Below are 14920 nucleotides of genomic sequence, written 5' to 3' on the forward strand. Positions count from 1 at the left end.
CAGATTGCAGTACATGAGAGGGCTAGAAAACTCATCACCATTAGACCAAGCTCTAAGGCCCTACTGTGGACAGTGTTTAACAGTAAACCTATAAGAACCCAACACAGCTCCTGGGAAAAACCAAAACCCAGAGGTTGAAGGTTGGGGGTAGAGTGGGGGGCGGGGGGGAGTATTCCAACTTAATCCTCATGCCGATTGATTCTTGATCTTATGCGGCCTGTTCCAGTTCAAGAATAAACAAGTGACAACGGGACCCAGATGCAGCCCCCCATTCCCACCCCCAGGCTGGACATGCCTGTGTCCACACAGCAGATCAGTGTGAAAGCCACTAACTGAGGCTGCAGCTCTGCATGAAGGACTTGGGATCTAGATGCTGTGGAATTGCCATGGCCCTTGTTGCTGTTTTGTACTCTATACTTGGTTTTTTCATTAAGCTTAATGGCTTTTTTAAAAACAAGACTTGAAGCTCTAGTTTTCTAGATCTTTTACAGTGTACAGTATTTTACATACCTGAGCTGTATTAAAAGCTTGTTCGTTTATTTCCCAGGGCCCTGGTTCTACTTTTAGGGTCACTTTAGAAAACTTCTAACCTGCAAAGGTAGTAACAAGCCTAATTTTTGTAACTCAATTTAACTTTTAAAAGTTCTATTCTTTCATTTTGGGGAGGAGTGACCTCATTCTCAGGACAGCCGTTAATTTTTACCTGATTCCTCAGCATTATCAATTCCTGCTCTTTTCTTCTTCCCTTCTTACCATAAACCCTAGTTAGTGTGATGTGGGATTTTGGTTTTGAATCTTCTATAAAGTAACTCCAAGACTAAAAGGCAATTTATTTATGAAATTTATTTTCTTATATAAATTATGTATTTCTCTGGGCAGACAGCCTTCACTTTATTGCACTAATAGCACATCTGTAATACCAAGCTACAGGACAAGTCTCAACAAGAGGTTTGTATTCTTCAACGTAGCACTTGTCTACCAGGCACTGTAGAGAGGAGGCAGAAAAGCCAGGGTCCACTCAGGGAGTGAGAAATGGGGAGCAGGCAATGTGATACCCTTCTAACAGGTGGTTTTCTCCCAGGAAAGGGAACATGCAAAGTTTACATCTGGGTTCTGGGCTTGGGGAAGAGCTGGAAGGCTGAGAAGCCCAATGCAACACTGCAGCTCAGCTCCCCTTCTTTCTGAGGGAAGCCAGGACTCTTCTCTTGTTCATTTGTAACAAATCACTCTGGCCTAGCTGATGCTTTGGGGAAACGGAGATAGGGGTCATCATAAGAATTAGCAGCAATTAAGAACAGGTCATACACTGCCAGTGTGACATCCGGGCCCAAGGACCTGAAAACTATGTAGCCCAGGGAGCTGGAAGTCTCTTAATCTAACAGCTGGGGAGCTGGGCTTCAAACTGCTCGTGCTCAGACATCCCTATGACCACACTAATTAGCAACGTTCTGGTGTTGGATCTTCCAACCATTGGTCAAAACTGTAATGAGACCTAGCCTATAGGCAGAGTGAAGGGAATGCCTGAGTAGGAAGGGGAGGCCCACGGCAGGAGTGGGGAGCAATGGGTGGTGACTGTAACATGATTAGGCTCTCCTTACAGATGGAGGCTGGGCTGAACTGGGAGTGGGGATAGGAGGAGCTGCACACCCCAGGAGCTCCCCACACTCTGCCTTTGGACTACACTGAAGACAAGTTGCTCACACACTCTAAAGAACATTCTTGATACAGGAACGGGCTTTGGGGGGAAGCAGTGATTTGGTATTGGGCAAGAACCATGTTAAGCCTTCATGAGGGCAGCCACCACAGCCTTGGCGTTGAGACTGCGTAGGTCACAGTAGGTCTGGCCAGTGCCCACAAACACAATGGGTTTGCTTGTGATATAGGTCATAGAAATAGCAGCTCCCACCTGAAGTGGAAAAAGGGGTACCCAATCAACTCAAGGCCCCTTTTTCATTCCCTCAATAACGGGGCTTTGCAGCCACTATATCTTCAGCTCCCTTGTGAAGGATGGCCACCCTCCCACCCCCACCAAACCACACTGTCCTGTGGTGTTCATATTTACCTTGTCATCAATGGTATCAAATTTGGTAAGGACAATGCCATCAATGAGCCGAGGTGTCTGAGCCATAGAATGGTCAGCCAAGGCTCTGTTGAACTTGACCTGGAAAGGAGAAATGTGGTATAAGTATAAGGAGTACTTAACTAGCCAGAGCTGAGGCTGGAAACAGAACCAGGCCCTAGCTCTCACCAGTTGATCCACAGCCTCATTGCCTACTAAGGCCTCCCCCACAAACAGCACCAAATCGGGTGTGTTGACAGTAATGAGCTTGGCCAGGGCAGTCATCAGAGGGGCATTGTCTTGCATACGGCCTGCTGTGTCCACCAGCACCACATCAAAGCCTTGATTACGTGCTAGAGAGAAAAAACGTGGTTAACTCAAAACATGCTTATTTCCAGCCTGGCTATATTAAAAGTTTATCTGTTTACTTTCTTGGGCTCTGGATCTGGTTATAAGGTAGTATGAGAAAAAAAATCTAAGCTTGCCCATTAAGCATATTCAGAAAAAAGGATGGCAGTATGATAAAGATGATTAAATAGAGGTTTCTTCAGTTGGGATATATTACCTTTGCCTACAACTACACCTATTACCCAAAGCAGAAATCATGGCTTGTTATTGAGCAGTAAGTTGGTAGCAGGGTAACCCTGATCCTCAGCACATCTTAAGGGAACCCAAGGAGGAAAGGGGCCCAGACAAACTCCCATGATTTCTGCGAACTATACCAAAGGCAATAGCTTCCATGGCAATGCCAGCAGCATCCTTGCCGTAGCCTTTTTCAAACAACTGCACCATGGTACGGCCACCGTGATTCTCAGGGGGGTGTAGGGCACTCAAACGTCGGGTGTGTGTACGCAGCTGCTCCACAGCACCGGCACGAAATGTGTCGCAGGCAGCAATGAGGACACTGAAGCCATTCTCTAACAGCCAGAAGGAAATCTGCAAAAGCAGTAAAAGAAACTGTCATCTAGAACCAGAGTTGCTAACAGCAAAAGAGTGAAGTGTCTGAGACAGATGGGGAACTGCACTGACCTTGGCAAGATTAGTAGATTTCCCCACTCCATTAACCCCACAGAAGGTGACAACATAAGGGCGCTGATGACGTTGGGCATCCATGATATCCCGGAGCATGTCTACACGACGCTGTGGCTGTAGAATCTGCACCAAGGATTCTTGTAGAGCTTGCTTTACTGTAGAAGTCACCGCTGATCGGAGAAGGAGCATCCATGAAACCCAATGAATGTACTCCAACAGTGCCTGACACCTTTCTAAGCTAAGGGAACTAGGATCTGGATGATACTAGGATCTTCCCCAGGGATCCACGCTGTATCTGATACTGTCCTACACATTTTATAAATATTGACCCATTTAATCCTAACTCTTAGAGTCTAAGTTACATATAGGGTTTAGAGATTAAGGAATTTACCAAAAGTCACCTGGTTAAAAAAGGCGGTCCATGGACCTGACCTCCTGGTACACATAATGCCCTAAGCACTCTCGGATTTAGGGAGATACTTACTGCTGAACGTCCCCATCACCTTCCCTTCCAATTTGTTGGCCACAGATTCACACAGCTGGACTGCAATGTCTGCTGCCACATTCTTAGCTGAGAGAGTGGGACAGGTGTAGTGTGTCAACAGTCAACAACCCTGATAATATAGCTGCACCATATGGTTCTACACCATTCCTACCCCGTAAATATGAGTCCTATTCCTTAGAACTTACCTATGAGATGATCACGCATCTTGTCCAGCACAGATTCCATGTCTTCACGACTCAAGCTCTTGGAACCCACAAGGCCCTTCAGCATCCCGAACATGCCACCCAGAGTCCCTTTGGTGGCACTGCAGGCACAAGAGAGTTCAAATACACATAAAGCCAGTGGGCAGGAGTCAAATCCCATCCAATCTGGAGCCACACATACTCCCCGCCACCTGAAATTCCCTTACCTAGGTTTGGTGGAGTTTTGAACGGCCCCTTCATCATCTGAGCTGCTGCAGTCCAGATCCTGAAGCTGCCCCCCTGGCCCGGTTCCTCGAATCTGCAGAGTATGGGGAAAGGAAGGAGACAAGATTAGGAATACTAAAGGCTCTGAGGGGCAGGGAGGAAGCCCAGGATTTACCATCTACATTGCTCTGTCTCTTTGATTTGGGAAGTTCCAAATGTAACAAACCCCCTTGGTCAAATCAAAGGTACTATACTAGTATCTACTTCTTTCCCAATTTCAACGGGACATTCACTCTGGCCCCCGTTGACTCTTACCAAGTTGATGTCCTCAGGCGGGGCAACCTCTGGGGCTCCATTGGTGGTAGGAGGGCTATAATCCAGGTCTTCCTTGTTAGCATAGCCACCCAATGCCCACACCCGGGGCGCTTTTTTGCCCTTTTCCTTTGGAGCATCTGACTTGGTGGACTTGCTGCAAAGGGATACAGCACAGAGGGTGATGGAGGAGAAACAAGAGAGGAAACATCCACCCAAGAGCCAGAGACACGAACCCCTTTGCCCACAACATAGATTACAGTATGGAGGTTAGATTGCTCACCTGGACTTATCCATACCCTTCCCATGCTTCTGAATGAACTCCTCTCGCTTCTTGCGTATCAGCTCCTCTTTGGAAAGTTCTACCCCATTCTCAGGTACCACTGACTTTTCTGCAGGGACTGCTTTGCTGGTAGCCAAAGGGCCATCAGAACCTGTTAGGAAAAAACTCACTTGAGAAAAAGGACCAGATTCCAACAAAATAGACAATGGGAAAAGTCTTCCAAATCCTCAAAGAAACTAGGAGCAAACATCTTGGGCATCACAAGGACTGGAGATATCAGGGTGGTGGGCATTTGCACAAGGTAGGCACACACTGACAAAGGGAAGGACAGAAAACCACTTAGTTTTTAGTACCACATTTTCAGGCCCCAGTATGTCCAAGGAGTTCAAACTTACCTTCCTTCTTGGCCCCCTTTTTTTTGTTGTTCTTTGCTTTTTCCTTAGGCTTTTCACCCCGTGTCTCAATCATGGACCTCACAGGTTTCTTGGCTTTTTCAGAATCTTCAAATTTCTTCATGGTAGTGGGAGCACGGATCTTACTGCTCTCCTCTGCTTCACTAGAGAACAAGAATGGTTAAAGTCCAGAGAAAGGATTGTCCTCACACCAAGAAAAGAATTTGGAACTGAGCAGCAAATTTAGAATTGTCTTTCAATATATAATTTACTATTCTTGGACCTCCCTCAGAAAAGAAGGGAGCTCATCAAGTCATGAAAATTGATTGTGGAGAAGGGAGGCTTCTCACCGAAGGAGCCGCAGAAAGTCATTTTGGAAATCGAAAGTGCCATTCAATAGACTTAAAGCACTTTGCTGTTGGATTTCTGTGCGGTACTTGTCCCGAAACAGCCGGTGCACATCATCTATCAATTTGTCTACATACGTCAGTGTTAGGATCTTCTGAAAACCAACCTGTTTAGAGGAGAAACAGAGCCAACAGATCCACTTACATGCCAGCCCAGAAGAGAGAGATGCCAACCCAAGCCTCTAGAGACTGGATCATCCACCTGGCAGGTTTCCCTGCTGTGAGGGGTAGCCAATCTCTGGGCCCAGAAGCATCTTCCTTTTACCCATCACCCTCCCTGTCGTCTCAATTACTTCATCATATAACACCTTAGGTAATTAATCAAAGTTCTCCTAATAATCAAGACTATGTTGAGAATGTAATCATCCCTCTAAAATACCCCCACTTACCACAAACACCAGCTCAAACTGGTTGTCCAGTTTATACTTGAGTGTGAGCGCCTCATGGGTGAAGGAATTGTTGCCTCCCCTTTCCTGGAAAGACAGTATGTCTCAGAGTTCAGACTATCCCCAGAAAACCCATATTTGGGCCCCTCCACGATTAACTTTGGGAAAAAACCAAACATTCTCCTAAATTCAAACGTCCCCGGACAAGAGTATGTTGGAGTGTTGCTCTCTAGCATTCCACTAGGGAGAGAAGGAAATACCAAGTTGGTGGGGGCAGAGATTACAGGGTGAGCAAGACACGTGGGAACCAGAGGGGAAGTAGTCGTCATGTAAACAATCAGGTCTACTAGCAGCTGTACACTATTCACATTTTGAGAAGTCATTTTTCCATTCACTACCTTACCCAGGCTTCGAAACAAGAGAAAATCGAGCTGCCAGGGGCGAATGGAGGGAACAATGGGAAGCCTTAAGAGGTGGAATCTGGCTAGAGTCGCAGAAAGCGGAGGGGGAAGGGGAGGCGCAAAGTTGCCGGGCGGTCTGACCGCGACCGAGGAAAGAAGTGGAGTCCCGGCTACCACCCAGCGGCCAGCCTGAGGGGGCGGACGGGGTGGGTGCGAAGCGCAGGATCGGTCGAGGGAGGCTCTGGATCGGATCGGGGGGAAGAGCGCGGAGTTCTGACCCCGTGGGGACGGTACCTGCAGCAGCACAGAACGAATCAACGCGTTGACGGGCCCGGTGCAGGAGTCGCTCACGCCTTGGAAGCACCAGAGCACAAGCCCACCCTTGGAGAAAATGGTGAAGAAGTCCAGCATGGTGGCAGCGACAGAGGAGCCGGGGCGGCGCCAGGAACTGAGGCCGCGATCGCCGCGGCTTCCTGCTGCGCCAGGCGCAGGACACGTCACACCAGCGGTACCGGAAACCAGTTCAGCAGCACTTCCGCTCAAAGCTGCGGATTCCCTCCTCGACTCCGCCCAAGGGCGCGTAGAACCGACGTATACGCAGGCTAGCCAATGGTGGGTGGGGGCGGGCATGGGCGGGGCTCTCGGGAGGTCACAGGAGAAGGCGGCCTAAATCACGGAGGGGGCGGAGCCCAGGAGGGCCGCTGGCCAGTGAACGCGCTCGCCTGAATAGCAGGAGGCGAGGAGCAGTGACCTCATGTGGGCGGTGCCGGAGCTAAGAGCTGGCGCGCAGAAGCATCAGTGTCAGAATGGCCATGCTTCAAGGGGTTCTGCGGCTCCACCTGCGCCGCGGCCTCTTGGGCCGCGAGCTAAGCACACGCAGAAGCTCGACTCTGGGTAAAGCTGAGGGCACCTGAGGGTATCGGGGTTGTGGGTTGCCCCCAATCTCTGGCTATGTGCTGAGAAAAGGGATAAGCTTGCCTGCCAGAGCTTACAGAGCCTGGACAGGTGTCTGGATCCTAACCTTGCCCTTCCCAGGTGACAAATTCTAGGTCACTCTATGCCTCAGTTTACAGCCAGAATGACAGAGCCAGGCTGATTCACCGGCTGCACAGATGTGCATTAAGTTCTGCTGAGATGTTGCTCTTAGTGTTTGTGGCCGTGAAGGAGGGAAGAAGAGGAAGAGAGGATTCAATATATGTCCTGGAGGAGCCTGAGTGAAGCTGGAGAGGGAAGATTTCAGTAGACTAGTTCAAGACTGGATAGAATCAAACTTGAAGAATGCTTGGCACGGCTAGTCCCTGAAGCTAGTATCATTGTAGAAGTACATGGAGCAAGTAGGAACTGAGATCAGCCTTGAAGGATGCTTACTGGCTCCGGGAGGTGTGTGTTCAAGGTTCTGGAGAACTAAGCAAAGGTTAAGAGGAGAAAAGGATTTTTCTTATGCAAAAAAATAAAACTAGCCTAAGCCGTCTGGACTTTGAGGAGTAGTATGAAATGTAGTGTGGACATGTAAGGTAAGCCCAGAACAAAGAAAGATTCTAATTCTGCTGAGAAGAATTTGAATTGTATTGGAAACAGGGAGAAGACTTGGAGATTTGTGAGTTACATGTGAAAGACAAAGGATTCATTTATTTAAGACAGTTATTGAGTGCTTAGGATGAGCCAGGTACTGTGCTAGGCTGGAGATTCAGTGGTGAAGACATAGTACAGTATGAAGCAATCACATGTAAACTCAAAGTTGCAGGTGTGTTGAATGCTGCAAAAGGATTCACAGAGCTATCAGAATAATGTGACAGGAGAATCCGACATAGTCTAGGGGGTCAGGAAAGGGTTCTCTGAGAAAATGATAGCTGATGTCTAAAGGAAGCAAAAAAAAAAAAAAACAGTTTTAAGGCAGAGAGAACACCTGTGTAGATTCCCTGTATTGGGAAGAAGTGCCCTCAAGGAAACAAAGGGGCTGGAGTGTAGGGAGAAGGACAAGGTGAACAGGAGCCAGATCGTTATTTGTCTCAAGGGCCACATTAAAGATTTTGAACTTTTATCCTTAGAGTAACAGAAAGCCATTGGAGAGGGTTAAGTAGAGGGTGCGTGATTAGTGTTTAGAAAAGATTGTTGTAGCCATGATGTAGAAAGAAATTTGGGGGTTAGCAAGAGAGGACTTAGTGGGAACAGTTAGAAGGCTTTTGTATTAGTCTAGATGAGAGATTATGGTGGTTTGGTCTAAGGCAGTAGTGGCAGAAATGAAAAAAAGGGGAAAGATTGGGGAATTATTTAGGAGGCAAAGTCATCAGGACTTGTTAATAGATAGGAAATTATTGTAGGTTCGCTAGTGGTGATAGGCACCCAGGATAAAGTGCTACTCACAGGTACCATACTTCAGAGGGTGCTGCAGCTCGGAGTATGCTGGGACATCCAAGTGGAGATGACAGTGCAGTAATGCAGTTGAGTATATTGAGCCTGGGACTCAGAGGAGAGAAGGGTCTACACAGGGGATAAGTATGTATAAGTCATCTACCCTAGGGAGAGAGTAGAGAGTATTAATTTTAGGAAGTTGACTCTTTTAGTGCTGGACATGATGCATGAAGAGAGACTAATATAGCAAAGAGAGACCATACAGCAAAGCTGTGGAATACTGGTGGGTGTAAGTTGACCTTATGAGAGGGGATGACAGTAGGAACTGCCAACTCAGTGTCAGTTTAGCCCACCTTTTCCTGTGCCCATCCCCTAACCCCTAACCTCCTGGAAAGGAAACATATGGCCTTCTTTAACCATAACTACATTCCACAGACTGGGCTGGAAAGGTGTCTGAGATTAAGAAGAAGATCCAGTCAGTCCTTCCTGGAGGGGCCTGGAATCCACTGTATGACACCAGCCACCTGCCCCCTGAACACTCAGATGTGGTGATTGTGGGCGGTGGGGTGCTTGGCCTGTCCGTGGCCTATTGGCTGAAGAGGTTGGAGAAGCAACGAGGTGCCATTCAGGTGCTGGTAGTGGAACGGGACCACACGGTGAGGTCTGGGGTAGGACAGAGTCATGAATGGACTCGGATTTTACTAAGGACTCTAGGGACAAGGAAAGAGAGAGAGAAAAGATGTCAATCTAAAGATCCAAAGGGTTGGGACTGTGCTTTGGACCTCGCTGAGGAATAGTCCAAGGTTCTACCCCTCCTCCCCCAAACCAGTGACCCAGGCAATAAGGTTTTTGCTTTTAAAAGCAAATTTTACAATGTTTTAAGATTTTACAGCTCTGGACAAGAGAGTCTGCATTCAAGTTATAATTAACACAAATGGCTATCTCAACCTTCTTTTAGGTTCCATTACTTCTGAGGTTTTGCACTTAGGTGTTCCTATTTACCACTGCCAGCTAGCCACAAATCTTGTTACTTTGGTCATATCCCTCTATTTCCCAATTAGTAGATCAAATATTAATCTCTTGTCCTTGGACCTCCAGGCTATTACCATTTTGTACAACTGTGCCCAGCCCTTTTTTAATGACTGACCTTCTCTGCTCTGTACATCTGCTAATGAGGACTTTAGTAACTATCATCCTCTCGGGGCTGATGGTTGACTTGCATACAGGTTTATCCACATCAGCTCCTCTTAAACTATAAACCTGTAAGTAGGACTCCCGTTTAACTTTAGGTGCATGACTCATGGCTTCCATGACAGTATTCTGCTCATGTGTGGCTGGGTACTGGTCTACCTCAACTTCCTTTGTCTTCCTACAGTATTCCCGGGCCTCCACTGGGCTTTCCGTGGGTGGAATTTGTCAGCAGTTCTCATTGCCCATGAACGTCCAGCTCTCCCTATTTTCAGTCGACTTTCTACGGAACATCAACGTACGTGCAACGAGATTTGGGGTTTGGGGTGGGGATCCCTCCTTTAGTCAAAAGGAACAGCCCAGCTGGCTAGGATAAACAGAGCGGGAATAGTTCAGGCAAATAGGAGTCAGAGCGCCTGGTTTTCTTCTTAGTGGTGGTGCCTAGAGGAGGGCCCTGAGCTATAGGTGAGGAAGCCAGGAATGCTCTCCCTCCCTTCTTGAAATCAGCTCGTTTGAGGAGCCTTTTTTACACACAGGATTACCTGGCTGTAGTCAATGAGCCTCCGCTGGACCCCCAGTTCAACCCCTCAGGTTATCTCTTGCTGGCTTCAGAAAAGGGCGCTGCGATCATGGAGAACAATGTGAAAATGCAGAGGTGGGTGCCTGACATGGCCTCTGAACCGCTCAGCCGTGTGCACATAGTAAGCTCCTATACCAAGTCAGTGCTGGGATGATGGGGCTGACAAGACAGCTCCCTACTCTCTAGGAGCTCAGTCTATATCAGGAAAGGCAGGCACATACAGACCTTCAATATCCTGTACTAAGTGCTATGATCCAGATACAGACTAAGTGCTCCTATGGTGGGTCCTAAATTGCCAGTTGACAAGAACCATCCAGGACATATTCCAGACCTAATAAATCAGGAATCTGCAGGCAGGCATTTCCTGTGAGAGCCAGATAGTGTTTTAGGCTTTGAAGGCCTTAAAGTCTCTGTCGCATTCACCCAACTCACAGTTGAAGCACAAAAGCAGCGATAAACAAAAATGTAAATGAATGAGTATGGCTCATGTACAAAGATAGGCAGTAGGCTGGATGTGACAACCCTGCCCTGCTTCTCATGGTCAGTCAAGAGCAGGCACCTTCGACAAATACTTTTCCAAGTCTCACTAGTGGCATCAGGTAATGTCTTAATTGCATTATAGATATTAACTCATTTAATTATCAGAACATCCCCATTTTACATGTGGGGAAATAAGGCACAAGGAGCGAGTAAGTGATGGCGTGGGGTTCAAACCAGGCAGTCTGGCTTGCTAGCGTGTTCTTTTAGCACCTACATTGCTGCTTTTGGGCAGTGGTGTCCCAAAGAAGGTGGTTGTGCTGTTGCACAGGACAGTACCAGGAGGTGGGGAAGAAGGCTGTCTCAGGTGGGAGTGGAGGGAACAAGAGTGACCTGCTCTGTTGTGAAAGGACCTGAAATAGTTAGGGGATGATACGGAGTTTGGTGCATCCAAAGAGAGACTGGCATGTAGGAAAGGAAGGAGGGGTCAGATGCTGAAGAGCCTTGACTGGGAGGCAGGCTCTTCAGCAAGGAGAGAAAATTGGGGAATTTACGGCAGAGGAGGAACATGAATGAGGTAGAATCTCCACTTGTGGAGTTGGGTCCATACTGCTCCCTCTCTAACACACAAAGATCCATATGTTTCTCTCAGGCAGGAAGGTGCCAAAGTGTGTCTGATGTCTCCTGAGCAGCTGCGGAACAAGTTTCCCTGGATAAACACAGAAGGAGTGGCCTTGGCGTCTTACGGTGAGGTTTGCTTGCAGAGGGGATCAGGGGTTGTGGTGCACATCAGGTTCTAATTCTCAGCACTCCACAGCCAAGTCAGATGAATGCTTCCCTCCTAGCCAGCAAGGCCTCCCCGAGCCATTCCAGCTCTCCATCCTTCCACAAGATTTGACTCTGGTACAGTGGTTAACTTGACTTTCCCCACATTATGAGCCTGAAGAAGAGTTGGGGGTACAGGAAATACAATAGGAGGGGAAGGTTCTAGTCCCTCGTCATGAGTCCTCTTTTTCTCATCACAGGGTTGGAAGGTGAAGGTTGGTTTGACCCTTGGAGTCTACTCTGGGGGCTCCGGCGAAAGGTCCAGTCCATGGGGGTCCTTTTCTGCCAGGGAGAGGTGACACGTGAGTCTGAGGCCCCATGCCCACTGCTTATCTTCTCTGCCAGCCAGGGTGCAGGCCTAAATTATGTCTTGCTTCTACTCATAGGCCGAGCAAGGGTTGGTAGGGGAAGGGGCTTCTCCCCTGAGGGCTGGTCCCAGGCATCCTGGCTCCAGCTCCTGACTAGGCTTTTCCTGACTCATGATCTGCTTGAACATTACAGGACTCTCCTGTCCTGAATGTGGCCAAGTTCATGCCGGTCACCCTATCTCTGTTTGCGTCAGTGTCCGTGGGAAAGCTCCCAGCCTTCCAGTGTAATCCTTATTTCCTTCCTCTTCAAGTCCTCAAGGCGTATTTTTTTTTTCCTGCAGGTTTTGTCTCTTCATCTAACCGCATGGAGACCACAAGTGGGGAAGAGGTGACTTTGAAAAGGATCCATGAAGTCCACGTAAGTTAACAGCCTAAGTATCTTCCTTACCAAAGTAGAGGGATGAGAAAGGTAATGACTGTCATTTTGGTCTTCTTCTACCCACTTCTAGTATGGGTAAACTAAGGCTCAGGAAGAAATGTACCTCTCATGGTGGCCAGTGTGTGGGCCAGGCCCTCCCTCCCCTCCCCCTCTGGTGCCTGCAGGTGAAGATGGACCACAGCCTGGAGTATCAGCCTGTGGAATGTGCCATAGTGATCAATGCAGCAGGGGCCTGGTCTGGGCAGGTCGCAGAGCTGGCTGGTATTGGGAAGGGGCCACCTGGCACCCTGCAGGGCACCAAGCTACCTGTGGAGCCAAGGAAAAGGTGACTTCCCTGAGGGCAGCTGGGGAGGTTGGTGAGAAAAGGAAAGAGTTGAAATAAAAGGTTGTTAAGTGGAGAGGGGGGTTGCTATTAACGCCATTTCCTAACTCCACTGGTTACGGCAGGTATGTGTACTTATGGCACTGCCCCGAGGGACCAGGCCTGGAGACTCCACTTGTTGCAGACACCAGTGGAGTCTATTTCCGCCGTGAAGGATTAGGCAGCAACTACTTGGGTGGCCGTAGCCCCACTGAGGTACACTAAGTGGGGTCGGGATGCTAGGAAGGAGACAGATCAGTTATCATTAGAGTCCGGCTTTTGGGGATGCCGTAGTAGTACTGTTATTGATGTTGCAGCTCCCTTTGGGTCTGAATTGGGATCTCTCCCTGCCTTCCGAGAGGATAGATTAAAGGGGTCAGTGAGGTCTGGGTCTGCCCTTGTGTCCCAGGTAATATAAGCCTTGTTTCACCACAGGAGGAGGAACCGGACCCAGGGAACCTTGAAGTGGACTACGATTTCTTCCAGGACAAGGTGCGGCCTCAGTTGGCCCAGAGGGTACCAGCTTTTGAGAACCTGAAGGTAACTAGGAGACAGATGACACTGGAGCATCTTCGTCCCCTTGGAAAACCTGTCCACTGCCTTTCTCCCTCGCCTCACAACTACTAAGGACTCTTGGTCCAAGGACCCATTCCATCGACCTCCCTCAGTGGTGGTAGAGGGTACTGTGTGCTGTTGCCTAACCAGGACTGGGGGTGGGGTATATGGGCAGCCTTCCTGGGAACCTTAGCATCTTGTGTACCCGCAGGTTCGGAGAGCTTGGGCTGGCTATTACGACTACAACACCTTTGACCAGAATGGTGTGGTGGGCCCTCACCCACTGGTTGTCAACATGTACTTTGCCACGGGCTTCAGTGGCCATGGACTCCAGCAGGCGCCCGCCGTGGGGCGAGCTGTGGCTGAGATGGTACTGGAGGGCCACTTCCAGACCATCAATCTGAGTCCCTTCCTCTTCAGCCGCTTTTACTTGGGAGAGAAGGTCCAGGAGTGTAATATCTTTTGAGCCTGTAAGCTCTTCACTGGCCCTATTTCCCCATCTGTTATCCCTGACTCAAATCCTGGCCATGTTCACATCCTCCTCCCCAGCACCATGCCAAGTTCTCTTCCACCATCCTCATCTCATCCAGGTCATCCTGCTCCCATGTGGCTGGGCAGGCAGGAGGACTGCAGGCTTTGAAGTTCTTACCTGAGGCCCAGACTAACAGAGATTGATGGGGCAGGACCCTAGGACTGATCCATGGCCCAGGCTAATGCTACCCACCAAGGTAGTCCAGCTGGACAGAACACCTCAGGGGTCCTAAGCACCATCACCCAGGACTGGCTCCCTCCTTGTACTGACCCAGAACAATCACCTCTGCCCCTCTTGGCATACCCCAGCAGAGTCCAGTCAGGGAGCATTTTGGGGCAGCCTGGCCCAGATACATCAATCAATAAATGTGATTAACAGGTTCTTTCTACTCTTCTGTCCCCTCCTGTTTTCATCTCATGGCTGTTGCTTTAGAAACGCCCCACTAGCCTTCGATACCAGGCTGGAAGGAGCATAGCCTCCTCCTCATCACAGGAGCATTCTTAAATCTTAGGTGGTAGGCATCTTGTTGGCAAGTTAGTGCCTGCTTATCCTGACTTGCTGCCACGGGTATGGCTGTAGAACGAAGGAATGTGTCCATTCCTCTATTCAGTATTTATTCAGCTCCAACTTTTGGCCAGGTCCAGTGCGACATAGAGATACACCAGCTGGCAACCCATAAAGGATGAGCAGCTTAAAGTGAATGCAGGGGGAAGTGGACAGGAGAGTGGGAAGGGGGGTGATTCCAGGCTGACGGAAAACCATAATCAAAGGCCCGGGACCAAAAATTAGCAAGATTCAAGAGACTACAAGTGATTTGTCCTTGCTAGATTATGGAGTGAAAGAAGAGATACAGGGGGCCCTGGGACTGAAAAGCCATGCTGTGGCGCCTGAATTTCATTCTGTGGACAGAGGCTACTGAAAGGTTTTTAAGAGGGAAGCAACATGATCAGATTTTCCTTTTAGAAAAATCACCCTGCCTGCCTTGTAGAGAAGAGATTATGATGTCAAAGCAGGAGGCCAGGTGGGAGGCTCTTGATGTAGTCCATGCAATGGGGAATCTAAGAGGCTACAGTAGCAAAAAGAAATAGGGCCATGTAAGACTTCCATCTCTAGTTTGGA

The 14920-nt window shown here is 48.7% G+C and overlaps 3 protein-coding genes across 7 annotated transcripts in view; 2 read left to right on the forward strand and 1 right to left on the reverse strand.

The window, feature by feature from the left end:
* Positions 1-828, forward strand: part of FAM118B (family with sequence similarity 118 member B) — a 46614-nt gene extending 45786 nt beyond the window's left edge. For 3 of the 5 annotated variants that reach the window (XM_036221935.1, XM_036221938.1, XM_036221937.1), the window contains one exon: positions 4-546. In XM_036221935.1, the coding sequence (XP_036077828.1) occupies positions 4-17 (14 nt within the window). In that variant the 3' untranslated portion in view covers positions 18-546. Of the gene's footprint in view, positions 1-3 lie in introns of all 5 variants that reach the window. The other 2 variants (XM_036221939.1, XM_036221936.1) reach the window with 2 other exon arrangements.
* On the reverse strand, positions 824-6697 carry SRPRA (SRP receptor subunit alpha). The gene is made up of 14 exons (XM_016139118.2): positions 6479-6697; positions 5787-5870; positions 5341-5504; positions 4994-5154; positions 4599-4749; positions 4319-4472; positions 4006-4097; positions 3782-3900; positions 3576-3662; positions 3089-3261; positions 2782-2995; positions 2249-2412; positions 2063-2161; positions 824-1906 (listed from the first exon to the last, which is right to left on the reverse strand). The coding sequence occupies exons 1-14, from the start codon at positions 6593-6595 to the stop codon at positions 1778-1780; spliced, it is 1908 nt and encodes a 635-aa protein (XP_015994604.1). The 5' UTR covers positions 6596-6697; the 3' UTR covers positions 824-1777.
* Positions 6698-6904: 207 nt separating this feature from the next.
* Positions 6905-14189, forward strand: FOXRED1 (FAD dependent oxidoreductase domain containing 1). The gene is made up of 11 exons (XM_016139126.2): positions 6905-7078; positions 8972-9192; positions 9912-10022; positions 10261-10379; positions 11434-11528; positions 11807-11908; positions 12256-12332; positions 12518-12678; positions 12801-12930; positions 13150-13254; positions 13481-14189. Exons 1-11 carry the CDS (start codon positions 6991-6993, stop codon positions 13733-13735), a joined length of 1464 nt encoding a protein of 487 aa, XP_015994612.2. The 5' UTR covers positions 6905-6990; the 3' UTR covers positions 13736-14189.
* The last annotated feature ends 731 nt before the right edge of the window (positions 14190-14920 follow it).

The sequence above is a fragment of the Rousettus aegyptiacus genome, unplaced genomic scaffold (assembly GCF_014176215.1).
Source record: "Rousettus aegyptiacus isolate mRouAeg1 unplaced genomic scaffold, mRouAeg1.p scaffold_m13_p_5, whole genome shotgun sequence".
Taxonomy (NCBI): domain Eukaryota; kingdom Metazoa; phylum Chordata; class Mammalia; order Chiroptera; family Pteropodidae; genus Rousettus; species Rousettus aegyptiacus.

Coding starts and splice junctions, on each gene's coding strand:
- SRPRA (XM_016139118.2), bottom strand. CDS start 6,595: ATGCTGGACTTCTTCACCATTTTCTCCAAGGGTGGGCTTGTGCTCTGG. Junction 5,871..6,478: donor TTCGTTCTGTGCTGCTGCAG/GTACCGTCCCCA, acceptor CTGTCTTTCCAG/GAAAGGGGAGGCAACAATTC. Junction 2,162..2,248: donor ATGAGGCTGTGGATCAACTG/GTGAGAGCTAGG, acceptor TCTCCTTTCCAG/GTCAAGTTCAACAGAGCCTT.
- FOXRED1 (XM_016139126.2), top strand. CDS start 6,991: ATGGCCATGCTTCAAGGGGTTCTGCGGCTCCACCTGCGCCGCGGCCTC. Junction 12,333..12,517: donor AAAGGATCCATGAAGTCCAC/GTAAGTTAACAG, acceptor TGGTGCCTGCAG/GTGAAGATGGACCACAGCCT. Junction 13,255..13,480: donor CAGCTTTTGAGAACCTGAAG/GTAACTAGGAGA, acceptor GTGTACCCGCAG/GTTCGGAGAGCTTGGGCTGG.